General features: G+C 51.0%; 1 protein-coding gene across 3 annotated transcripts in view; it reads right to left on the bottom strand.

Annotated features, from left to right (window-relative positions):
- Positions 1-16,553: 16,553 nt before the first annotated feature.
- The window catches only part of PAX7 (paired box 7), a 95,245-nt gene continuing 84,443 nt past the window's right edge, over positions 16,554-27,355 (bottom strand). For all 3 annotated transcript variants that reach the window (XM_016128250.2, XM_016128251.2, XM_016128252.2), the window contains 2 exons: positions 23,567-23,813; positions 16,554-16,883 (listed from right to left, as the gene is read on the bottom strand). In XM_016128250.2, coding sequence (XP_015983736.1) covers positions 16,768-16,883; positions 23,567-23,813 — 363 coding nt within the window. In that variant the 3' untranslated portion in view covers positions 16,554-16,767. The remainder of the gene's footprint in view (positions 16,884-23,566; positions 23,814-27,355) is intronic.

Below are 27,355 nucleotides of genomic sequence, written 5' to 3'. Positions count from 1 at the left end.
AGGCAGCAGCTGCTCGTCCTTTGGTCTCCAGCCATAAAGAGACAACAGAATGGAAAAATAATTAAAAAATAAGAGTGGAGGTTGCAGGCAGGGTGGGGGGGATGCGTTGGTAAGGGGGAGAGCTGGGGGCTGAGGAAGCGATTTCCAGAGAAGAGAGGAACGGAGGGTTGGAGAGGCTGGCGTCGAGATAACCAACAGATGCGATTCTTCAGATAAGCGTAGCAATTTAGATAAATCTCGGGCTTTGGAGCTGGTCGCCTGCGTCCCCTCTCCTCCGCTTGCCTTTTTTTTCAATTTTATCTCTGAGCCAAGGAAAGGGGAGGGGGAGGGCAGAGAGAACTCTGAGGGGTGAGGAGAGGGAGGAGGGGAGGGCCGCGAGGGGGGCCGACTTCATCTTCGGGGACTTTGGTTTTTCTTTTTAATGTGTTTTTCCCAGAAGGTGGGAAATGCCAACACACACTCGGAGACCTAGAAGGCGGCCTATGTTTTTTAAAAAGCGGCAGACAAAAATCAAAATATTTGAAAATGTATTTCATGGTAATTATGTCATATTTCATGGGCTGGTGCCACTACTGAAAGAGAGGCTGAATGCCTTAATTTGTATAGAAATTGTAATCATTTGTTCATTTCAAGGTGAAAATTGCATTTTTTAATTTAAATTGTATCCTGCATGATAGTCTATTATCTAGTAAAATTGTCTCCATGTCTGAATGCCTTATATGCAGCTGCAATGCTTGTTACAAATCCACTTATATTCATAAAAGCAGGTGGACATCTCAGGAAATGGAAGCCGTTGTGTGTGTGTGCGTGTGGACGCGTGTGGACGCGTGTGGACGCGGCGGCTCCCTTGCCCATCCCTCACGCCTGCCTTCCCATCTCCCCTCCTGCTACCCATCCTCAGCGCCCCGGTCAGCTTCTCCAGATCCGCTTAACAAATGGTAATTAGTGGGAATAAATGAGGGAGCTGCACAATGAGGAAGCACCAGCCCTGGGGGATCTGTCTCCATCTTGCCGTGGGCCCCTGGGCAGGTTGCGGCCTCAATCTCCACTCTGGGCCTCAGTTTCTCCCACCTGTAAAGTCAGAAGCTTGACTTCCTCTAAGTGAAGGCTCTGAGCTCACATGGCGGCATGTGGCCCCCCGGCCGGAACACCTGACTCTGAATCTTGGTTTTGCCACTAGCCAGCCGTGTGATCTTATGCAAATTCCTTAACCTCTTTGGGACTCAGTTGCCTCATCTCTAGAATGGGGTAACACCAAAATCTACCTCACCTGGCTGCTGTCAGCAAACTGCATCCAGCGAGTCAAATCCACCCACCCCCACCTGTCTATACAGCTGGCCGGCTAAGAGCGGTGTTCACATTTTTAAAATTTATCTTTTACATTTTTTTTTTTTGATTTATCTTTCTGGTTGAAAAATAAATCAAAAGAAGAACAATATATTTTGGCATGAAATTATAGGAAACTCAAATTTAAGCGTCCATAACTAAAGTTTTACTGGAGCACGGACATGCTCCTGCGTTTCCATGAGGCTGCTGCATACGCCATCAGAGCCGAGCTGTGATAGAGACCGTATGGCCCACAAAGCCTGAAATAGTCACTCCCTGGCCCTTTATAGAACAACCTTGCCTACTGCCGCTGAAATAACATAAGTAAAGTGCTTATCTCAGGGTCCGGCGTGTCGTACGCACCAGTTCTTGTTAGCAGCCTGGGAGATTCAAAGATGCCTGGGCCCCAGGAAGAAAACTGACCAACTGGTATTTATACAATAGCTGCCACCTGCCCAACTTATACCCGCTAAGTCCTGGTCAAAGATACAGAATTTCTTGTAGGAGGCAAAAACCAGAATTGGAGGGCTGTTTTTCCCAGAAGAACTTTACCCAAAGTTATCTTGAAAGTTCTATAACCTTGTTTTAACAATGGGATGTCAGAAGGGGCTCCGGACCGGTTCTTGTCCTTCCACTGATTCTGGACCTTAGTTTCCCACCTGTGAAGTGGGTCCCTTCCAGCAAAAGGTACAACCGTGCCCCATGCCAAGTGTAAAAGGTTAGTACCTTCCCGGCATATAGCAGCTGTTCAGATGATTAATTCTTCCCCTTCTTTCACTGGGCCAGATTCATTGTAGGACTCTGTTTAGAAGCACTTACTACATATCTTTTAGCCTAGCTCGCTCACTCATCCATCCATCCACTCATCCAACAATTTCCAAGCATCTCCTAGGTCCCAAGCCCTGTCCTGGAGGAAGCTCTCGTGTGGGCTCTCTTAAGTCTGGGCTCTTTTAATCCAGACTCTTTGGAGAGGGGAAAAAGGAGCCCTATGCTAAAACCCAGGCTCAGTGTCCTCTGGTGAGTGACTTGGTCTCTGAGCCTCATTTCCACAACCAGAGAATGGAGCTAATAACTTCCCTCTCCTTCATGGGATTGTGGGAGAGGATTCAGAGAAAGTATGTGTCGAAATGCCTTGCCAAGTAAATAGTCATGCAATAGTTATTTATGGATTTATCATTTCCAGGAGTCAGGTCGGGGATGACTTTCCCAATGCCAAATAGCTAAAAAGTAGCTCGGATGAGTTTTGACACCAATGCTTGGTGTTATGGATTGAATGTTTGTGTATACCCCCCCCCCCCAATTCCTAGGTTGAAGCCCTAACCCTCAGTGGGATGGTATTTGGAGACGGGTCTTTGGGGAGGTAATTAGGGTTACATGAAGTCATGAGCATGAGTCCCCCATAATGGAATCAGTGCCCTTCTAAGAAGACAACTGACTTCAGAGTCTTCTCTCTCCACGTGCGCACACTGAGGAAGGCCACGTGAGCACACTGCGAGAAGATGGCTGTCTGCAAGCCAGAAAGAGAGCCCTCACCACGCCGGCACCCTGATCTGGGACTTCCGGCTTCCAGAACTGTGAGAAAATAAATGTTTATTGTTTAAGCTCCCCAGCCTATGCCAATTTATTACAGCATCCTGAGCTGACTAAGACATCTAGGCTCTCAACAACCCACCACACTCCCTAGGAAGAGGACAACAGTCCAGCCTCTGTTTGTAGCCTGGGGGGATTTCCGATAGGAAAGAGGTTGCGTTAGAGTATTCGGGCTTCAGAGTCCCCATTGGTTGCCAGTACTGGCTGTGCGACAGAGTCAACCGGGGAGCTAAAATAATAATAGAAACAGTGGTGCCCCAGCCGCATTCCCAGGGATGCGGGCTTGAGGAGTTTGGGAGGGCCTTGGGCATCTGCGTGTTTAATTGCTCCTTCCCAAGCACCCTGACCCAACCTTTTGTGACTCCATATAGAATATGTGTTGGGAGGCCCCTTCCCCAAGCAGCAACCCTCTAAGCATGAGACAATCCCATCCCTTCCCATCAGCCCAGGGGAAGCAGACAGCGCTGAAAGGTGACAGTTCACGTGACAACCCGTTCATGCTCCAAACCCAGCCGGAACTCCTGGAGGGCTCCCAGTGCTCCACGCCAACTCCTGAGAGACTAGAAACATCAACATAATTCAACCAGAGTGGATCCTGGGGCGGGTGATCTGGAACCTGGAGCCCCGAGCTTGCTTACTTTCCCCAGGAGCATTTATTTTGTTGAAGAGGGACTAAGGGACAGGCAGCAGCAAGGCGTTTGCAGGCTGCAGCTTTCTTGCAATCTTCTAAGCATGTTTAAGCGTTAGTAACAATATTTACCAACTACCGTGGGCCTACTATATTCTAGATGCTTTGCTTATGTCGACTCACTGAGGACCTACTGTGTGCTGGTGCGTCACCTCATCAGCCTCTCTCTCCTCTTGGCTTCTGGCGCCATTCTCCCCAGCTCGACCTCTTGTCCCCTGCTGCTCCTTTGCAGTCCTTTGCTGGATTCTCCTTTTTTTTTTTTTGCACTCTAAAGGCTGGAGCGGCAGGGCTGAGTCTTTTCTACCTCACTCCCTCACTCCCAAAGTGATTTCAACCAAACTTTAAATTCCCAGAAAATGTCCAGTCTCTCATGCAGCATCATCCTCAACTACCGCTACTCAGCTGTGAGGTGGCGCTGTCTCCACCTGGGAGCCCTCTAGGGAATTCCCAGCGGAAACAAGTCCGCTGAATCTCTGCCCCACCCTTGGCTGGCTTCTCCCTGGACCTCCCATCTCGGTACAGAGCCTCCACATCTACTCACTGTTTAGGCCAGATGCCTTGGAGTTGCCCGTAACCCTCTCCTTTCTTAACCTCTACCATATCACGATTCATGAGCAGGACTTGCTGGCTCCTTCCCCGGCATGGATCCTGAGTCTGTCCTCTCCTCCACACCCCCGTCGCTACCACCTGGTCCCAGCCACCATTGTTGCTGGTCTGTGCAAACACATCAGTATCACCTTCCCACAGGTTATTCTTCATATAGGAGTGGGACCCTCTTTTTCCTAACACGAATCAGACCATGTCACCCAAGACTCTTCCATGGTTTTCATTGCTCTTAAAACAGAATCTAAACTCTTTGCAGGAGCTGCAAACTCTTCCATTATCCCATGCCTGCCCATTTTGCCTTTCCAATTTTTGACCTCAAATGAATGACTGATTGGCTAAACAAACAAATGAACAAATGAATAGATGAATGAATCTATGAGGAAAGGCCTGGACTGAGAATTCAGAGACATGGACTCTACCTCTGGTTATTCTGAAACTTTGGATAACTGCCTTGTCCACTCTGGATCTTTGCTCTCAACATTTGTCATGATAAATTCTTTTATGAGTTATGTACTGTTACACCCATTTTATAGATGGACAAAAGGAGTCTGGGAGGGGTTAAGCCCCATCCCAGTGGTGACTGAGAGGCTTAGGAGTTGAATACCAGTCCATCCAGTTCCAAAGCTCTCACATTTCACTGTGCTTCTGCCCTGAATGTGCCTCCCAGCCCAGACCCTTTCCTTTGTTGGGACCAGCAGCACGCCCAGCTGCTGCTGGAACCCTATTCCCCCACGTAACCCTGCATTCTGTCTGGGAGCTGAGGCCCCTCATTCTGCAGAACTCTCCTCCTGCCCACACCTGGCCACTCTCAGACCAGCTGCACCAGCTCGGAGAGCATGCTTTATAAATCACAGTGCGCCCAATTGAAAACGTCCAGCTGTTTTCCAGAAAGAACCAGATTGACTGCTACTCTGGTAAAGATGGAAAAATTCCACTGATTTAGTGAGTGCGGACAGTGTAGGATGACCAAGGCCTCCGTCTCCCTGCCTCTGAGGGGTGAAGTGAACTCCCTCCCGATCCACCGCGAATCCCGTTTCCCAGCCTTGGCACTATTGACGTTTGGGACCAGATGCTTCTCTGTCGTAGGGGACACCCTGTGCATTGTGGGAGGTTTAGTAGCATCTCCGGCCTCTGCTCACTGGATGCTAGTATAGCAGCTTACTTGCCCAGTTTTGACAACCAGAAAGGTCTCCAGACACTGCCAAATGCCTCTACAGTGGGCAGGGGTAGAACTGCCCAAAGCTGAGAACTGCTACTTTAACCTTAAGTATAGCCTGATTCTGATCTGCTCCATCTCACAGCTGGACAGCACTTTTCCGGGCTACCGGTTTCTAATGATTAGTAACTCACGTTGAGCACCTGTTAAATGCCAGGCATCAAATAGACTGACATAGACTAACTTAATCCTATGGCAGCTGTTGGGGGGTAGGTGTTATATTATCCCATTTTACAGATGAGGAGACTGAGGCACAGAGAAATTAGATGAGTCACTGGCAGACCTCAGTTCCTCTGCCACAGCTAGACTCTGCTGAGCATATGTCCAAGTTCATGTTCTCATTCAATCCCAGCAACTCTGCATATCATGGTGTTATAATGCTGGGATTCAGAGGAGGAAATTGGGGCTCATATTGTTCCCACGAGGTCACCCAGTGTCCCATAGCCACAGCAATTGGCAGAGCCAGGGTTTGAACCCAAACTTTATGGAAAAGCCACTATTTTTTCCTACCATTCGTAGCCGCCTCTTGGAGACTCATAAATATACGTTCAGCTTGATAGATGCTTAGAGATTGTTCTCTTATTCAGTAGATAGTTACCGATACCTACTCCATGCCAGGCCCTGTGGTTAAGGATGTGGGCTCTTCCTTATCTTTTAGAGACACAGGCTGAAATATCTAAGGATGAAATGATGAGAGATCTTGGATTTGCTTCCAAGCAGCCCAGTGTGTGGGAGCGAGGTAGGTGAGGGTACAGATGCAATGAGCATGGTGTTGCGTTGGTGACTATTGAAGCCCGGTGATTGGCTACATCTTTGCTCTTGGGAAATTGTCCATCATGCAACGCGTTCGGAAGCGCGGACACTGATTCTTTGTCTGGGTTCAAATCCCGGCTTCGCCACCTCTGGTGTGATCTTGGGTAATTTTCTTCTCCTTTCTAGACCTGTGGTGTCCTCATCTGTAGAGCGAGGATTATAATATGTGGATTATAATATTATAATATGAGGATTATCATAGGCAGGGTCACTGTACGAATTAAATGAGATAATACAGAGAGCACGTGACCATTCCCGCACAGAACAGGGACCTGGCCAAGCGCAGGGCTTCTTGAAGGTCACAGCAGCTCCCCTTTCTTCACCACAAGGGTCTCACTGTCTTCAGGGGGACGGGAACCCAGCCCCATCACAGAACTCACCCTAGTGTTTCCTTGGTCCATCTCTAGCCCAAGTCGCCAGGGAAGCCTTAGGCCCTGTGATGGCCCTGGGGGGACTCTAACTCAGAGTTACCCGCACAGCGAGCTGAAGACAAAGCTAATCCCCATGAAGGACTCTGAGTCATGTACGTCCTCCCGCCTCGGCCCCAGCTGTGACGAGGCCTCATCTGGTATTCCTGGTGGCCGGAGTTGCCAGCAAGGTCCTTGCAAGAGCCACAGATGGAATGACCCTCCCACCCCTTCTGCACTCGCCCTTTGCTTCCTCTGTTCTGTCGAGCGACAGCCTTTTTCTCTCATCAGCTGTCTGGGATGGTCAAATTATTTTGATGTTCCCAGACTCTCTGGAGCTGGCATGGAGCGTTGAAAGTCCTCCAGGAATTCTGGCAGGATTTGGGGCATGGATGGACTTATACATGAACAGCTTTCCCTTCAACATCCATCCACTGGAAGGAATTTTCTCATGATCAGAGGGCTGATGCTTGGAGAAGGGGCCTCCATCCAACAAATATTCCATGGGCTGCCTCACACATCCCAGATTGCCTTGCAGTAGTTGGAGCCACATGACCCATTCCATGACAGGAAATGACATGTGCAATTTCTCATTCGGGGTGTTGGCAGAATTCAGGTCCTTGTATAGGACTGAAGTCCCTACTTTCTCGCTGGCGGCCAGACGAGGGTCACTCTCAGCTCCTTGAGGGTCCCCTCACTTCCTAGCAATGGCCCTCACATAACATAGCAGCTTCTGCAGAGACAGCAAGAGCATCTCGTTCCAGAACGCTGTGATGGAGTCTATGTAACTTGGGGTAATCATGAGAGTGACTGTCCCATCACTTTTGCCAGATAAAGTGACCATGTTGAGGAAGTGACCATCCTGTCATAGTCACAGATCCTCCAAATCAAGGGCAGAGGACCATGTCGGGAGTATGCACAAGCAGGCAGGCATTTTGGTGGACGTCATAGAGTTTTGCCTGTCACACCACCCAGATCTAGATTAGCCAAACTGTGGTCGACCTACAAACCCGTGAAAGTGAGAATCAATGCTTGTTATAAGCCACAGTTTTGAAGCAGCTTCTTATGCAGCATTACCATGATAACGGCTGACTGATACACTTTTTGTCAAGAAGCATTGTCTCCTAGTTTACATATTATCCCATCTCTGCTTCGGGAAGGCAACTTGCTATGAAGGACAGGACACCGGGACCAGTCAGGTCTGGGTTTGACTGTCTACTCTTCCTAGTTCGGGGCCTTGAGCCAGTTACTTCACTTTTCTGGTTCCATTTTCTCATCCGTACAGGGGAAACCACACTGCCTACCGCTGGGGTGGCTGCTCCTCCCCCAGACTTCCCTCTGTCAGATCCCCTCTCACGGAGACTGAAGTGTCCTAAGTGTCACTCTCCAATTCAGCTGTTTCTGAACCACCTTAACCAGGACCTGGAATAGATCAGCCTCTCAGGAAAATGTTTCTCTGAGATGAACTGCCTTTAAACTGCTCAGACACATGAGACACACACGTTCTTGTTCAGTTCAGCCTGGCACCGCAATCATATCTTTTTTTCAGCCACCTCAGGTTCGGCTCCTAATTCCACCCCCAGGATCCTGGTTCTCTTACTTATAGAGAAAGAAAAGCATCTTTTTCTTTATTTTTATAGTTTTGGGCAGCTGGCATCCACCCCTTCGCCTATCAGCCCACAGCTTTACTGAGAGTCTGTGGGTTGTAGGCAATAAGCCAATGGCTAAGGTCAGGCTCTGGGGTCCTTTGGACCTGGGCATGACGCTGCTCCAGTACTCCCTAGGAGTGGGACCTGGAGCAAGACCCCAATTTCTCATCGTAAAATGGACTGTCTTGAGAACGAAGAGGAAAGGGCTATGCAGAATGCTCCGTAATAGACTGCCCCAACTTCTGACTTTGGACTTGACCAGTGGGATGTTAATGGATCTGACAGGAGAAGCTTGAAATGGGACTTGGAATGGGACCCCCCCACTATGCTCTTTGAACCCTGGTAGTCTATAATCATAGACCAGTAGCCGCCTTCTTCATGGGTCCCCGAGGAAAAATATCTTCAACCTATAAGTCTGTAGCCAGGCTATCCATCTGTATTAGTTTTTCTGTTGCTGCATAATCAATCATCACAAACTTACTGGCTTAAAACAATCCATTTATTATCTCGCGGTTTCTGTAGGTCAGAGTCTGGCACAGCATAGTGGGGTCCTCTGCTCATGATCTCACTAGGCTGAAACCAAGTTGTCGGTGAGGGCTATAGCTTCATCTGAAGGCTTGACCGGAGGAGAACTTGTTTCCAAGCTCATTCGGGGTGTTGGCAGAATTCAGGTCCTTGTATAGGACTGAAGTCCCTACTTTCTCACTGGCGGCCAGACAAGGGTCACTCTCAGCTCCTTGAGGGTCCCCTCACATCCTAGCAATGGCCCTCACATAACATAGCAGCTTCTGCAGAGACAGCAAGAGCATCTCGTTCCAGAACGCTGTGATGGAGTCTATGTAACTTGGGGTAATCATGAGAGTGACTGTCCCATCACTTTTGCCAGATAAAGTGACCATGTTGAGGAAGTGACCATCCTGTCATAGTCACAGATCCTCCGAATCAAGGGCAGAGGACCATGTCGGGAGTATGCACAAGCAGGCAGGCATTTTGGTGGACGTCATAGAGTTTTGCCTGTCACACCACCCAGATCTAGATTAGCCAAACTGTGGTCGACCTACAAACCCGTGAAGGTGAGAATCAATGCTTGTTATAAGCCACAGTTTTGAAGCAGCTTCTTATGCAGCATTACCGTGATAACGGCTGACTGATACACTTTTTGTCAAGAAGCATTGTCTCCTAGTTTACATATTATCCCATCTCTGCTTCGGGAAGGCAACTTGCTATGAAGGACAGGACACCGGGACCAGTCAGGTCTGGGTTTGACTGTCTACTCTTCCTAGTTCGGGGGTCTTGAGCCAGTTACTTCACTTTTCTGGTTCCATTTTCTCATCCGTACAGGGGAAACCACACTGCCTACCTCACCCAGATGTTGGGAAGGTTAACCAAAACAATGGATGAGGATCGCCTGGCACATAGTAGGTACGATAAATGTTAGCGTCTCTTATCTATGGAGTTTATATTTCTAGCCGGCAGGCCCGTCTCTTCAGGGAATGAATGCGGCACGAATTCTGCGAGCAGCTACTGCTAAAACCCCTGGGTGGCCTGGCTGGTGTCTCGTCACCAGATGACGGGGAGACCTTCAGCACTCTCTGACCCTGGGGGACTCTCTGTTTGAGCCAGACTGGGGAAGGCAGCACTGCCTGGTTTCTATGAAGTAGTCACAGTGGGCATCCACCCTCAGACGAGACTCTAGCTCCATGTCGCCAGTCCTTTGATTTTGAAATGGGACAATGATCATCTTATTTTGGAGACCTCAGCTTGGGTACATCCCCACATGTTAAGGGTGAAATTCCCACCTCGTGAGGTTGTTATGCCGATGATACAACAAAATGCACATGTCTGGGCCTATCACGGGAGCTTCGTAGGGGGCGCTCCCTTTCATTTACAGCAGAGACCATCTCTGTTCCTTTAGTGTTGTTCCAGGGCCCTTCACAGAGAGGAACACAGGGCAGGTGCTGACGGAAAGGTTTCCGTCCACATTCTTATCTTTGGTCTCATTTTATCCCCATGAAAAACCTCTGCACAGGTGGGTGTGGAGGTCCTAAGGGCTATTCCCAGTAGTCCTGCCTCCCACCTCCCGGGCACGATTACATGTCCTTTCTCTGATGTTCAGTGAGGCCATGTGACTTGCTTTGACCAATGGAGGATGAGCAAAGCTGTCCCTCCATCACTTTGAGTGGAAGCTTCAGGAGCCAGTGAATGATGCCCCACTTTTCCCTTTCCTTCCTGTACCGGTGACCAGCAATGCTGGAGGCGATGCCCCTTCTCCGTTAAAGAGACTGAAGAGTAGCGAACATGAAGATAATCGGGAAACAAAAACGAACCCTTGGTGTTTTAAGCCACGCGATTTGGGGTTGTCGTTTCCTGCATTCTAACCTGATACAGTGGGACAGACTTTATTTCCATTTGAAGGATGAGGGCAAGTGGCCTGCCTAACATCACCCGGAGGGCACCTGGGACCACGGGCAGGGATTGACCTAAGGGAGAGAGCAGCGGTGACCAGAGAGCTGAACACTGCCTCCCCGGTGCGTGGGGGAAACGTGTCCCCGCTCCCTGCCACCACCGTTTACACCAGCAGAAGCAGGAAAACTATTCTCTGCTCAGAGCAAGTCAATGGCAGCCCGGGGAGTGGAGGGAGTGGTTCTAGAATCTGTACTCTCAGGAAGACTAGCTGTTCTAGACTCAACTCTGCAACAGACAGGATTAGGCACAGAAACTCCAGTCTCTCTGTCCTGTGTGTCCCTCCCAACCTCAGTGACTCCATTTATCTCCTCTCTCAGGATCCTCTTTCCTTCACTGGTAAATTCTGCTCAGGAAAAGGTTACGACACTTATTCGCCATAACGTGCGCATGAGCAATGATACCAGGAATAGACTTCGATGTTATGCAGTATTATTGTGCCAGTAGCTGACTGATACATTTGTCTATCCAATATCCATGATTCCTTTTCTCCTGTAGAGGCTGACACCTGATTTTATTCAGGGCAGTAGTGTGCCTGGGCAGAAATGTATTTCTCAGCTTTCCTTGGGATGGAAACGAAGGTTGTTGGGTGAGACTCCTAAGAAAGTTCCCTAGGTGAGGGGCATCAGAGAGCTCTCTGGGGGCCCCCAAAGGGCAAGGCTGTGTCTGAGGAGCTCCTTGGAATCATACAATAAGCACTCAACATGTTGAGTTGCCTTCCCAGCACTGATGATGGACAGCTTTGAGTCATCCAGGCACTCTCTGGGCTGCTTCAAGACCAGCCTTTGGCTCAGTTTATTGTCACAGTAACCTGGAAGATCCTTAGAGCTCATCTACCTTTCTTTTAAAAAATATACAGAAATAGGCTCTGAGAAGGGAAGAAAATTGTCTCAGGATTCGTACGTGAGTCAAACACAGAGCTAAAAGGAGAACCTGATTAGTTCTTAACTCTCCCTCTTATCTTCCTGACTTACTAAATTATAATTGCCTGGTTGGGGTGGGGGGAGGTGGGGTGGCAGACATGGGGTAGAGTATGGTTGGGAGTCCCGATTCTGACATGAGCTGCCTGATCTCATAGAGGACTGGTACAGAGTTCCTCACACTGCAGTCACTCTGCGTGGAGGAGGATGCTGCGACAGCCCTCTGGTGGGTCTCAGACCCTGGGAGACCCAACCTCCCTTGGTGCTGCCCTGGAGAACTTGGCTGGTTGGATGGACCAGGTCCACAGAAACACCTTAGAAATCCTTCAAGTGCAGTTTCTCCCAACAAGTCCTCCACCATGCCCCCTTCTTGTTCGGATCATTCAAGTAAACTAGCACCCTGGAATGACAGGGGGACCCTCGTTTAGAGCCAGGGGGATGTATCTGGGGCAGACACTGCTGGTCATTGCCCAGACATCCTTCACTGAGCCAGTGCATGTCCCCTAACTGATGTGAACATTGCTGCTAAGGGCTCACTGCCGTCTCTTTCTCTGGAGAACTGGCCTCAGACCATAGGAGCCATTTTAACTGGGGATGCTCAAGCTCGTAAGCCCTTTATGCACCCACACACATCCCCAGGGACAGCCAATAGTCAATGAATGATGGATACTGAGGAACAAAAGGCCAGTCCCCTGGTCTCAAGGTGAGCCTAAGTCTGTGCTACAATTCACGCCGAGAGCTCCCTGCAGCATCAGATTGAAGCTGGACGTCCGTTAAAACCCCTCTTTGCTCCTCTCCTTCTCCTGCCCTATCTTGCTTCCTTCTCCCCTTCACAGGTATTCCTTGAGGGCTTTCCCTCAATAATTCACACGCCCAAGAATCCTCATATCAGGCTCCGCTTCTAAGGCAATATGTAAGCTTCTGAGCTCTTCCCCCCGCCCCAAATTCTGTGTCCTAGGAGATGACTACAGATAGTTCTAAGCTTAGCGGCAGGAAAAATCTGTCCTGGTGAAGAGAACTGAGATTTCACCAGAGAGATGCTTAAGCAACCACATCCACTGATCACATATTGATTAGGCATCCACTATGTGTCTAGCAGCTGCTTGGCTCTGGGGGACCCGGTGGGTCATGAGAGAAATGCAGGTCGTACTCTGACCCTCTAAATTAGGTCAAAGGGCTTCTCTATCACCCCTTGATCCCACGCAATGGCGATCAACTGAGCACACGGAACCTTGGAAATGCTTTTTAATTTCTTTTAATGTATAACAGTTACGCCTGAGTTACAGAGGAAGCGCTTACAAGCAGGTAGTTAAAGCAAATGCCAGTTTCTCTTTCTAGTCTACTACTCCATATAGCTGAATAAATTATGGTGCGATTATATTTAAACACACACACCCTCACGCCCACACGCCCGTGCACACACCCCACCCACTCTCTCACGCACACACACTCACTTCCACATGGAAGAAGATGGCTGCGAGTCAAACACGGAAGCAACCAAGTTGCAGTTACTAGGAGGAAGGAATGATCTAGATAGCGTGGCTATTTCCCGGGTAGGGGATCGGCCATGTTAGAGTTGACAGAGAAAGCATTCGACACACGGATGTCTCTGAGCGTTTCGGGATGGCAGCTGGAGAACCCCCATTTGGTCTCGGTTTGGTGCCGCTGCAGGAGGGGAGGCGAGAAGGCCTGTCCATCTTAAAAAGCATCCATTAGTGAAGGGCACATTCGGGAGCTTGAGAAGAACATCGACCTGAGAGAGGTCCCAGAGAATGTCTGTTTTGGGGCAATCATGGAGTTTCACCAAGTTCTAGGATCCGAAACTCAGAACGCTTCGATCAGCTCGATCCGAAACAACACCGGCTTTCGGTGGCGTGGTCAACGTGCGGCATCTGTCCTGTTCCCAAGCCGTAGTCGGATTGGAACTCTGACCGAGTTTTTCTCCTGGGCAAACCTCTCTCTTCATTCTTCCCTTCGCTCTCATCCCCCTGTCCCTCTTCTCCTTCACGTTCCTCTGGCAAAAGACTGGCAAAGGTCAATCAAGTAAAAAATAAGAGTATAAAAGCATAGCTTGGTTCTTACACATCACTTCTTCTTCTTCTTCTTTTTTTTTTTTTCATAGCAAGAGACAAATACCAAATGAAGAAACAAAGCGATAAAAATGAAAGAACCCAATAGAGCCTGGAATGCGTAATTTGAAACACACGATATGCAGATATATCCCTACAGATGGTCCCTGGCACTAGCACGACACGCACTGTGGGGGTTTCCTTTCCTTTTTTAGTATATATATTTATATATATAAAAGTCGACTTCCTATAAATGAACAGCACATCACCACATTTCCAACTAATGTACAATGAGCTCAGAAAAGGGGCCGCCCGTAGGTAGGACCAACAGCTACTTGTGATAAGTTGGAGGAAACATCTCTCATTTTGCTACGGACTCTATTTACAGGGATAGATGGGGATTGTTTCTGGGCCGGCCTAGCCGCGGGGATTCAGGCCTTCTTTCTCAGGCTGTGGTTAACCTTCAAGAGTTGGAGGCCTGTACCTCTCGTCCAACATTATCTCTCTGGTGAAGTTTCGAGCTGCCGACCAAGGACTGGATTTTATAGACAGAGTTGGCTAAACACATTAATCCATGGGGTTTTAGGGAAAGCCTGTCTAGATCAGGGTCTCTTTCTTAGAGGGGGTGGGGTCCCTGGGGGAATAAGTCCCATTTTCTACCAAGATAGTGGCTTGGGAGAACTCCAGAGAAGTTGGACATAATGAGAAATCATTTGGTCTATTTCCACTTCACCTTAGGGGGCAGAGATTCAGATTGGTCCTAGCATTGGAATGTCACTTCTTAGGGGGTGGGGCTGAGCTGTTTTGATGTCACCTGCCTGACCCCTGTTCCTGGGTAACACAGGGCATAAAGAGACTCCAACGATTCCTGAGCCTGGCCACCAGGAAAGAAGGATTGACTAGTCAAGGAATGTGGATGAAGATTGCGGTTGATTCAAGGAAGAGCTGCCTCCTGGATGTGATAGCTACAAAAGCAAGGACTGGGTCACCGAAGGACAACACAGTCTTCTTTTTTGTCTGGAGCATGAAGAACCAGAAGTTTCCTGCAGCGGATGCACCAGTTAAAACCTTGGTTAAAACCTGAAGGGCCACAGACAGCTGGGTGTCCGCTGCTATTAGTCTGTCTGTCCCCATTATTAATACGTTCCTCTCAAACAGAGATACAAGCAACTCTGGCATGGTCCAGGACAAGCTTGATATTACCAGGGCTGAAGATGAGAAACAAGAGAGCGTTTGTCACAGAGGTGATGTCCATGCAGGAGAATGTCCTAGCATCCTGGCTCCCTAGTAGGGAGGAACTTGGCTCAATGCCCCAAGAAGCAGCCCTTCCCCATGGAAATGTCTTATTGGCTGAAGGCAAGAGGCATGGTTGAATAAAGAAAGAGGTGGCCTCACGTGCCTAACTGAGGACAAGCAATTTGGTCCAGTCTTTGTGGATTCAGTGCTGTGTCTCTCATCACAAGGGCCTTTTACCCAGCAGCACTTGATAAAGGTGATCCAAGTGTAGATCATAATGATGGTGATGATGAAGATGAATTTAATTTTGATAAATAGGTCAGGATGGTGCAAAGTTCCAAGGGAGGTATAGTCAGAGGCTTGAAACATTCCCCAAAGGTCTCTAGTCCTAAAGGGAAGGGAGCCTGAGGAAGCCAAGGAGTAGCCAAAGAAGGTGCTTTTCCCCCTCTTCTCCAGAACTTAGTGTCTCCCTCTGCCCAGGGGTGGCGGCTTCAAGATTGGCCACATCTGTCCCACCCAGCTGTGCTGGATCAGGAGACAGAGGCCTCTGAAATCAACCCTGAAAGATGCCACTCTGCGTGGGACAGGAACATGTCCCTTCTTCCCCAAATGCCCAAGGGAATCGGTGGTCTTTTCTGTGGGACAAGCAGTTCCCACCAATCCAGGAAGCCTTCTCCAGACCTCCAAGGAAAGTCCTCTGCACTCCAGATTAAAGGGATTCCCCGGGCAGATGGAGACCTCCCTGCCCACATTCCTAGAGGGATGGGCATGCAGAGGATGGGCTTAGGTCTCTGCTGAGGCTTTGTGAGAAACCAAAGCTCCATTGAGCTAAAGCCCTTGGCAACAAAGGTTTGCTACCCATAAGCAGAGGGGTCCCAGCTACCCCGCTCTGAATCTGCCCTTTGCCCCTTCACTCAACGCGTGATCTCCTCCCCCTCCCACCTGATCCAGTGAATGAGAAAACTGAAGGGTTCTGCAGGCTCCCCAGGCCCCATGTGGGGTGGGCAAGGTTGGAACTTGGCCTTCAGTTTAAGAGCTTCTGGATGCCTTATTGGGTCCTTGTACCCTGAGCCTGTCCACTGCTGACAAGCCCCACCCTCATGTGGCCCTGACCCTGGTGAAGCCTCTTCTGGTCTTCCTAGTCCCCTTTCTGCATGGGCTAGATTCCCAGTAGAGGTGTGTGGGGAGGGTCCTAAAGTTCTCAGAATTCCCAGGTGATTCCCTTAGGAGAATGCCAGGGGTAGGGTTCCCTCTCTGCTGAAATACCAGCATCCAGAGGAGGAATTAGCTGTGGTTCTGGCCCTGGGCCAGAGACCCACCTGGGAGAACTGGCTCTCAGCTGAGAGTGGCCCATGAGCTCCACTCCACCTCTGGCCAGGGTGCCCACTGGAGTCAGGTCCAAAGAGTTCCAGGACCTCACTCCAGACACCTTTAGGTACCCATGATGCTCCATTCAGGGTGAGCTTCGACCTCTGCACTTGAGAATGCACAGAGGCCACAAAAGGACCTAGCTGGGCGAGGACTGCAGGCTGACCAGAAGCCCGCCTAGGGACAGAGTAAAAGGGCCAACTCCAAGATGAGGGGAGGGGGTCACACTAGGTCCCTAACCACAGGTGAATGATAGACTGACTGCACATCTCCAGAGGGCTGGCTACGAGAAGGAAATGGGCTCCTTTCCTTGCCTCCTGGGGACCCCAGAGTGATGAGGAGACTGAGGCTGGGAGGTTCAGGGATCAGTAAGAGTTGAGCTAGGATCTGGGCTGAGGCAAGTCGCCCCAGGGGCCCTAGTAGGCCTGGCCAGTTTCCACTGGCAGGAGTCCCAGCACAGCGGAGTGCTCCCCGAGCTTCATGCGACGCTGTGTGGAGAGGCTCACGTTTTTGGCCAGGTAATCAACAGCAGCTGGAAAAAAAAAAGAAAAGAAAAGAACTCCTAGAAATTAAAGTTCTTTTTTGCCTATTCTTTTACCTGTCCTATATCTATCCATCCAACTATCTATATCCATCTATCCATTTATCCATGTATCCATCATCCATTCATTTATCTATACATCACTTATCTACTTGTCCATCTAGCTATCCATTCTTCTATCCATCAATTGATCCACCCATCCACCCATCCATCCATCCATCCATCCATCCATCCATCCATCCATCCATCCATCCATCTCTTCATGAAGCTCTTTTTTCACCTCTTCTACAATAATTTGGCAACTACTTACTTAACACTTAATTAAAATACAAAAAAGCTCTCTCATGGGTTCTTTGGGGAGGTCCAAAGGGTATCCACATTGTTGAGTGAAGAATCAGTTCCTCTTTCCAACACATCTGTACATATCCCTTCCATGGGATGTGTGTGGGGCGGGTATCTGATGAGTCCCATTAAGCCCAGCTAGTAATGAAGACAAAGTCCTTCTGCCTTCTCTGAACCTCAAGCCCAGCCCATTGATGAGGCAAAGTAAGACCCCTTACTCAAAGCCAAAACAGCATTTGCAGGTGAGCTGAGGGGTCCATGCAAGGGAGGAGCCAGGACCCTGGTATTCAGGGAGCTGGGACCTTCAGCCTTGTCAACGCTGGTCACCCAGGGGAGAGGGATGAGAGCCTGAGGGTGTGTGTGTGTGTGTGAACAGTGGAAACACGAATCTCTGTGAAGTAGTAATGAGCACAAACATGAATATTCACACATGAGCAATACACATGCACATGTATACAGATGTGGGTGACTTGTGTGCACCTGTGTGAGTAGAAGAACAGTGGGAATGCCTGTGCATGTACAGGTAACTGTACAGGCGAGTTCCACCTAAGCCAGGTACATGTGTCAGTGTCCGTGTGTGTGTACAAGTATGACCACTGGGCTTGTGTGTGCATGTGTTGTCTTGACTGTACAAATTGTGCCTGTCTCAGGCTACAGCAGAAATCAGCCCTGACCAAATGATTTGACAGGCACGTGACCAAGGCCTCTTGAGGCAACAGAGATGCTGCTTCCCAAGCCAGAATCAGGGGCTGTGGCCAATCTGATCCCTCGGGATCTCTCAGATCCAGAGGTGAGAGGAAGACAGAGTGTTGCGCTAAGAATCTCAAGGCCTGACCCAACACCTGCTTTGTCACCTGTCCACTGAGGGACCCTGTAACACTCTACATGCCTCCCCAAAGTTGGGGGCTCCTGCCTAGGGCAGGTAGGTGGAGCCAGAAGGTGGTGGGCGTGGCCAGAGGCCAAGGCCCAAAGAGGTGATGGGTAGGTAGTATCAATAATCGAGCTATGGGAGGCCATATTGCCTAAGGGTTCAAATGACCTAGGTTCGAATCCTGTGTCTGCCAACTTTGAGAGTGTGATTTGGGGCATCCCACTTCACCTACCCAAGCCTCAGTTTCCATGTCTGTAAAATGGGGATGTACTAGCACCTAAGCTAACGAGTTGTGAGGATTAAATGAGAAAATGCCTAGAGTGGTTAGTTAGCACTGTGCCTGGCATGTAGTGAGCTCAGTAGACTTGGGCTCCCAGGATTGGCATTTAGTAAACAGCTGTGGCCTTTGACGGGGCATGTGGGTGTGGGAGAATCTCCCTGTAACTCTGGCCACTACTTGAAGCCAGTCTTATCTAGGGGCCAGGGTCTGCCCCACGAGGAAGTTGAATTTTCAGAGTGATAACAGGAATTGGAGGAGGAAGAGGAGCTGACCTTCACCGAGAGCTTGCTCTATGCCTGTCCTCTAAGCAGGTTATGTGTATCATCTCATTTAGTTCTCCCAACAGCTCTCTGAGGCTAGTAGTATTATTATCCCTATTTTACAGATGATGAAACTGAAGTCCTGCCCTGAGAGACAGCGTAACTTGAAAGGTCACACGGCTCTTAAGTTGTGGAGCCAGGATTCAAATCCAGGCAGTCTGATGCCAGCTCCTAACCACCCCTACGAACCTCACTCCTACGAATTTCACTCAGGAAATGTGGCTTCTCCAAGGGCACATGGACAAGTCAGATGACCTTTCCCAAGTCACTGACGGCTCTGTCTACTCTTTCTTATTCTACATCATTCCGATCTCTGATGCTAACCTCTCCAGCTCCTTCTGTGGGTCAAACAGAAAGGCCTGGCTTTGAATAACAATGGTGAGGACAACGAAACAAGACTCCTCAGACACGAGCACCTACTATGTGCTACCCGGACATGATCTCACTGAATTCTTTAAATATCCCCGTGCTTCAGGTACAACTGTTCCCATTTTACGAAAGTGGAAACGAAGGCACGGAAAGACTGCTGGCCCAGTCACGCGGAGCGTGTGAGATGGGGGGATGTACCCTCGGTCGGTCTGAGTCCTACAGCGGAAGCTCCTTCAAGCTCTGTCCGTTGGGGCAAGGAAACACCAAGAACCCAAACTTTACTGACAACCCAGCCCCTTCAAGGGCACCCTTGGCGCTGCAGAGCCCACCTCTCCCTGGGGTGGAGCCGGGGCCGGTGAGGGCGAGGGGCAGGGCTGTGGCATTCCTCATTACAGCCTCTGTCACTGGCCCTCTCTGTCCCTCTGTCTCTCTGTGTCTCTCCTTCTCCGTCTCCAGCTCGCGCCTGGGCTCTAAACATCTCAAATTAGATTAATTGGGAGTTGGCAGGAGAAGCGGCCGTGATGCCAACCAGTAAACGAATCTCAGCCGTCAGCGTCTCGTCAGCCCGCGGCCCCAGAGGAGGACCCTTCTAGTCACAAATTCTTATTAGACTTGTCAGATCTATTAAAATTCTTTTCACACTTCTGCGTTCTATCAGCCCCATCATTAGTACGGCCCTGGCCTCTGGGAACACCAGGGCCATATTAATCTTCTGTGTGTCCTGTCCCCATCCCCCCCCCCCACCCCGACCCCTTCTAGGGACAGGAGGGACAGACAGATGGATGGACAATGGCTGGGGGCAGGAAAGGAAAGTATGGAGGTGCCTGGGAAGACACGAGGCCTAGGGAGCGAAGGTGGACTCTGCCGTTTAAGAGTCTGGCCCACGTGTACACGCTCCGCGCGCCTGAGTGAGGCTCTCCAGGAGCGGAGCTGTGGGCGTGGCTGCGTACACACCGACAGACATCGCTGTGTCGTCTCAGGCAAACAGCCTCTCCAGAAACCCATTTCCTCCTCTGTCTGGTGGGAATAATCACGTACACTGTACAGCAGCGGTCCCCAACCTTTTTGGCACCGGAGACAGGTGTTCCCATGAGAATCTAAGACCTGATGATCAGAGGTGGAGCTGAGGCGGTGATGCTAGCGCTGGGGAGCGGCTGTAAATACAGGCAAAGCTTTGCTGGCTCACCCGCCACTCACCCCCTGCTGTGCAGCCTGGGTTTCTAACAGGCCACAGACCAGTACCAGTGCACGGCCTGGGGGTTGGGGACCCCTGCTCTACAGGGTAGCCATGAGGATGAAATGTCAGACTCACGGTAGATGCTCAATAAATAGTCATTTCTCCTTCCCTGATACACACACATTTGGTATATTTATACTTCAAAGCCATGTGCGTACACACATTAGTGAACACTCACATAGAAATAAATCTCTGTGTGTGCATGTGTGCATGTGTAGGTGGGTACGAATTTGTGAGTGTGAATTCACACACAGGTGGGTCTAGGTGTGGGTCATTACTGGGTGTCTCACACAAGTTTATGGTTTGGCCAGAGAGAAATGGGTTTGAAGTTAGGAAACCTGGAGTCACCGATTCACTTGCTGCGTGACCTTGGGAAAATTCCTAGCCTCTCTGAGCCTTAGCCTTTGTGTCTGTAACCTGAGGACAAACAATATCTACCTTGGGTGGTTTTTTGAGAATCACGTAAAAGGAGCAAGATGCATTTTGCCCAGCGCCTGGTGGGCTAATGCATGGGACAGATACGAGCAGAGGACAGGTAGCCCTGAGCATACACGAGGCAGTCTGGGACGTGCGACTCTTGCTCGTGGACTATGGGAGCCCAGTCACAGGTGTATTCAGTTGTCCATGCACATGGGGCAGGTGGTCAGTGGGAACACGTGTTCCTCAGCTGTCCCAGAATGTCAAAGGTGAAGGACGTACTATAGTGGAAAAACTCTGAGAAGACTGAGTCTAATTTCTGGGTCCCCATCTCACAGATGGCAAAACTGAGGCTCAGGGAGGCAGGGGGGTGGGCTTTCCCTCAGGCCTCTCCCCGCCCAGCCTGGGAGCCTCTGTGGGGTTGGCTCTGTGGTCTAGGCTGGGCTGGAGAATGTGACTCAGGAGGAGCTCTGAGCTACCAGTGGAGGGCAGGGGAGCAGAGGTGCAGCTAGAGGGGAGCGGAGGAGTGAGAAAGGATGGGGAGGGGGGGAAGGAGGAGGGGCAGATGGAACCCCCGCTCACTAGTTTCTCCAAGCAGAGGAGGAACAAACGCTCCTCACAAACACTCCTTTCTCGCCTCCTGGGCCCCTTTTGATTCCCCGTCCTTGCCGCCCTGTGCTGACTCTGGGGTTAATTTTATTTCCGAGCTGAGCAGGCGCCCCTGGAGTGGGGCATGGGTGTGACTAACGCCTGCCCCAGGCCGGGGCTCTCAGCTCTTTATCAAGAGCATGTGTGCCCCTCTCCGCGCCCGGGTACATGGGCCGGGGCAGGGGGTCGTCCTGGGCCCCCCTGGAAACACGCCCACGCACACGTGTGCACCCTGCTCTCAAACACACATGCACACACACGTTACATACTCCTGTGCACTTGCTTCCTGCGCACACACATTCACACAGACACAGTTATACACAGACAACACTGTGCGTGCACGCCCAGTGCACAACTACACACGGGCGCACACGGCCGCACCTATGTGCACACAGCATACACGTACCCATATTTACACACTGCACACAGTTTACATGTCCATGCACACACTCCCAGACACAGAGACACACTCAAGCTTGAGTATATACATGTACATACAGTCACACATATTTGCACACTCACACACATCTACACACACGTTTATTATCCATGTCCACGTGGTGACGTATGCAACTCACATGTCAAACACAGAGACACACACATAAACACAGCTGCATGTGCATACCCGAATGCACATTTAAACATGTGTATATGAGTTACAGCCACATATGCTTACATGACCAAACGTGCACACATGTGTTCACATAAAACTCACACGTATGTGAACAGGCATATGCACATATACTCACACATGCCACTCATACTCACACATATGTACACATCCATCTGCACAGGGATGTGTAAACCAGCACTTACATGCTGACAGACGCAATACACACGACACACACCCGAACCGTGACACATGTTCACACTCGTGCACGTACAGGTGTGCACGCACATCACGTGCAAACAGGCACGTACACAGGAGGGGGCCACGGACGCAGCCGGGAGGTGAGGTCGGCACAGCTGGTGCTCATTTAGCCGTGGCGGCCAAGGCCGAATGAGGAGGAGTGGACTGGGATGGGGGACAGGAAGCAGAGGTCAGGGGGGCCGGGCCAGGGCTGTGGCGAGGAGAGAGGACACCCTTGGGCTGGGAGGTCTCACCCTCTTGCCACACGCCCTTCTGATTAGTTTGACACCAGCAGGTGAGGCCTTTGCCGAGGGGTGGGGAAGGAGGGGCAGCCGGTGACCTCGGCTCCCTGTGCCCTCTTGCCCTGCCCTGCTGCCGCCCTGTCCAGCAGCCGGATGCTGTGGCTGGGCCTGCCTTGGGCAGCCCTGAGTTTGAGGACCTGCCGTTCTCGTCTCCAGGCAAAGTGCCAAGGGGTCAGCAGCTAGGGCGGGCATACGAGAACAGCTCAGAGTTTGGAGAAAGCAAGGCTAAGGATGAGGATAGAAGGGAGGACTCAAAATATAGCTGTCCCCCACGGCCAGGGGGCAGAAGGGGCAGAAAGGGGCAGGATCTCTAACACCACTGTCTGATGCGGTAGCCCCAGCCGCGAGTGGCTCTCGAGAACCTGCAATGCGGCGAGTAAGGCCGAGGAATCAAATTTTACATTTTTATTTAATTTTAACTAATTTAAATTTAAAAACTGAAGTTTATCTCGTTTAGTGGTTGGGAAACTTTCTCAGTGTATCTGGAACAGCTTGAGTCTGTCAACCTATCGCCTTAGTTGTAAATTTTATAAAATTTCAGTGCGGATCAAGCATTTCCAGTGAAGACTTAGTCTGAATTAAAATGGGCTGGATTTCAAAGACATACTATTAAAAGAAAAGAATATAAAATATCTTATTAATAAGTTTATATGGCTTACGCATCAAGATGATCACCCTTTGGATATATTGGGTAAATAAATATGTTAGTATTTGGGTAAATATTGGGATATATTGGGTAAATAAATATGTTAGTCTACTTGTTTCTTCTTAGGTTTTAAGATGTGGCTACTTGGAAATTTTAAGTGACATTCGTGGCTCCTATTATATTTTGACAGGACAACATCGCTCTCGGGCAGCAGAAGCGTGAGTTCAGGATCCCAGCTCCGCGTCACCTGAGAACTGCTCCTTCTCCTTTCTGGACCTCGATTTCCTCATCTGTGAAACGGGCACCCCCATCCCAACACCGCCTGGCAGCTCTCTACAAGTAAGCAGGGGGGCGGGGGTAGGGAAGGCGGTGCTGGGGCACCGGGCACTCACTCTGGCCGTACTGGCCGTACTGGTAGCCAGCCACGGGGTCCACGCTGTAGCCGGTGGTGCTGTAGGTGGGCGGGCAGTAGGACTGGGAGGTGGGCAGGCTGTCCCCTGGCTTGATGGAGTCCGCCCGCTGGCTGCAGCTGGCCGAGATGGAGGGGGCCGGGTCCAGGCCGCCGTGCAGCGGGGAGATGGAGAAGTCGGCCTGCGGCTGCGGAGGCACTGCGCTGGGGTTGCTCAGGATGCTCATCACCTGCGGGGAGAGACCATCAGTGCGGCCGAGCAGCAGGGCTGGCGGCTCGGAGGCCCCCACGGATGCCACAGGTACGGGGATGGTGCGGGGCTGGCCCTGGACAGGCCTCTGGGAGAGCGGCTCCCTTGAGATCCCTGCAACATCGATATCCTCAGTTGACCTGGCTGCCTGTCCTTGTGGGTAAGAAGGTTAGTGGTGTCTGCTGGTTAGGTCCTGATGCACAGAAGTGTCCTCCACCGAGAGGTCTAGGCGTGGGGCAGGGCCTTGTTCTCCATCCCCAGGCCTGGCTGAATAAATGAATACATAAGAAAATGAATAAATGAGTGAATGAACTAACTGTTTCTCTGATCAGACAGGGAGCTCCCCTATGCCAGGGAATTGTGCCTTCACCGACAGACTGAGATGCCCCCATCTTCCAACACAAAGGTTACAGCAGGACTCTGGATCTGTCTTGCCCTGTGCTGGGCCTGCTACGCTCTTGACTTTGAGCTTCTGCCCTACGATACTGGTGTTGTCCAACGGCCGCCCAGGCAGCTCCTGTCTGTGACCGTCACCCACTTCCCTACGTGGTCCGGTTCAGCAAACAGGAACTCAGCCATCAGTGCTGGCGACTCAGACTGACAAGGAGAAGCTGGTCTCTAGAAACTCAGTTTAAAGAACCCGGTGTTGGTTCATTGGTGTATTCACTTATTCATTCGACAAACATGAGCTGATGGTGACTATAGCCCTAGGCCTCAGGTTGGGCCCTAGGACTTCAGAGGAGAAAGAGCCATGGTCACAGCCCTCAGCGGGGAGAATGTTTGGGTCAGGGGTTGGGGCGGGTGGGTAGCAAAAGATCATCAAGATATGGAGTGATGAGACGTGTGACAGAGACAAGTCAGGGGGCTGTGGGAGCCCAGAGGAGGGCGCCTAGCCAGCCAGGTGGTCCAGGAAAGCTTCTGGAGGGTGTGACACCTGCTGTCCAGCTCTCCAGGAGAGAGAGAGAGCCTAAAGGCAGTGTGGGCAGCGAGGGTCCCTACAGAACGAGAGAGCACAGGGGGCGTGGGCGGTCCAGGGGAGCGGGCGGAGAGGCAGCAGGGAGAGGCAGGCCTCTGTGGACTTGAGCTGCAACGCCTAGGACCCTGGTGGCCTCCTGGGAATGCCGCCACTATGGGAGGGAGGTCACAGTGCCAGGTGGGGTTAGACTTGCTGACAGTCTGCCCATCACCAAGCCAAAGAATGACGCCGCCCTCCATGCCGGGCACGTGGCGTGTTCTCTGATTTCCCCACACGCCTCCTGGGAGCAGGCAGGCTGCAGCATCGGAGTGAGCGATGACCTTGCGGCTGACTAGACACCTTCTGAAAATGTTGGCTTCTCACTTTTGACTTGTCCCTGCCATAGGCGCCAAGGCACGGCCAGGATTGACATTCTCAGGCCAGACGCTGAGCTCTGCCGGGTACTAGCTATGCAGCCTCAGGGTGTCCCTTACCTTCTGTGACCGCCTTATCCTGAGAGAAAGAGGTGATAATCAGCCTGACTAGAGGGTGAATGGAGGGTGAGATGAACTCTGCAGCGAAAGGGCTCTGTACCCAGCGTGGCACAGGGCGAGTGCTCAGGAATTAGCGGCCCCAGCTCCTCTAATCCCCCTCTTCCTGTCCATCTTCTTAGCCATGAACTCACGTGACTCTCCTGAGCCAGTGCCCTACAGAGACATGTGGGGCAAAACTATAAGGCCCATTTCTCAGATGAAGAAACTGAGGCCCCGGGGCTCCCCCAGATCTCACAGCAGGTCCAGCTGGCTTGACCCCGCTTGCCTGATAATGCCAAGACTGACTCTCGAGGATGAGCTGTTGGCACACGACCCCTTTAGAGGTTCTCCCTCTGGCCGGTCTTTGCTTCCAAGGAAGCTACTTGGTGGGGAGGGGGGTGAGTGGGGGATGGAGTCCCTCACCCCTGGGGGCCTGGCTCCTCTGAACGGCAGGAGCACAGCCTCCCCCCCCCCACCCGCTCTTCCCTCGATCCTCCCAACGCACCTCCCCTCCGCCCTAGGGGTACCCCTCCTCTGTCCCTTTACTCTCCCACCCCTTCCCAGAGCCAGTGTCAAGGGCACAGGCCTGCTGGGCCTGGTCTTATCTCCACCGAGTCAGGAGTCAGGGGTTTAGGTGGGGCTTAATGGTGCGTCCACCCATTAAGATGACACAGACACACGGGCGTAGGAGAGTGAGGAGGAGAGAGTCCGGGCAGGAGATGTCTGGCTCCTCTGAGCAGCAGTGCTGTTTCAAGGAGCTGCGGTGGCAACAACTCACTTTGCACTTGAAGGTGCTTCAGAGACCTCTGTCACGGTAGGGTCCACACAGGGGTGCTGAGGTGGTAGCAAGAGGGACCCCATAAAGGATGTCTGACGCCATCGGGCCATGTTTATTGTTCTCTGGCTATAGGGATGGGGTCCCCTGGATGGAGAAATTTGCTGGAGTATGTGGGGGCGGGGATTCTGTGGGAAAGTTCCGGAATCTAAAGTTGCCTTGCGGGTTAGGAGACCCCATTCTTTTCCAGGTTGTCTGTTGGGTTCCCAACCTAGACCTTGCGTTCTATCTAAATTAAGAAAATCACTACCTGCCCCATTCCCCTAACCCTGCTCCTCATTCAGAGGAGGCCTGGGCCCCAGGAAGAGACTCAGAGGCTCAGGGGAAATACACAGGCCTAGTTCCCTTCCTTCAGAAGGACACTCGTGGGCATGAGAGACTCTCGGGAGGGTTTGTCAGCTTGGATGAGACCCCAGTTTAATCCTTCCCCTCTGTATATCACTAAGATACCATGCCCAGAAGAGACGATGGAATGGCAGGAGAGAAATGGGGTGGGTAGGGAGAGGAAAGACATTCTGGGGATGGGCTGGGAGCTGTGCACAGACTCAGTACTCATCCTGCGAGACAGACCTACAGAGAACGGCCACAAAGCTGATCACATCACTCGAAAATTATCGGTGCCTCCAGTTCCTCCCAGATAAACAGGACCAAGGCGTCTTGCGATCTGGCCGCTACCTGCCTTACCAACTCCTCTCACCCCTTCCTGCCTTGTACTTTACGTCCCAGCCACACCAAACACTGAGGTATTTCCTGAAGAGAGCCTTCATTCATTCACTTATTCACTCGACAAACATGTCATAGAGCACCAGCAGGTGCCAGGCTGGCTGGAGACAGGGCTGGACGGGGAGCTCTTCGAGGACGGGATGGGACTGAGTTTCATCTGTCTTTGCAGCCCCGGTGCCTACATCGTATCTGCTGCATATCATGGGCTCAGGAAAACCCTGTCAAATTCATGCGTACTCACTTCACCGATATTTACGGAGCACTCGTTATGTGCCAGACACTGAGCCAAGCACCGAGATGCAGCCGTGAGCATCGGTAGCGTCGCACCCTCCTGGAGCTGTCAGTTTTGGGAAGGAGGCTGACAGCAAACAAATAAACAAACAAATAATTTCGGATACTGATAAGTGTTATGGAGGAAAGATAAAGAGAGGTCTGTGGAACGGTCAAAGACCTCTCCAAAGAGATTATATCCAGCA

This window comes from Rousettus aegyptiacus, unplaced genomic scaffold (assembly GCF_014176215.1).
Source record: "Rousettus aegyptiacus isolate mRouAeg1 unplaced genomic scaffold, mRouAeg1.p scaffold_m13_p_1, whole genome shotgun sequence".
Taxonomy (NCBI): Eukaryota; Metazoa; Chordata; class Mammalia; order Chiroptera; family Pteropodidae; genus Rousettus; species Rousettus aegyptiacus.
This window is presented reverse-complemented; position numbering and strand designations above follow the sequence as displayed.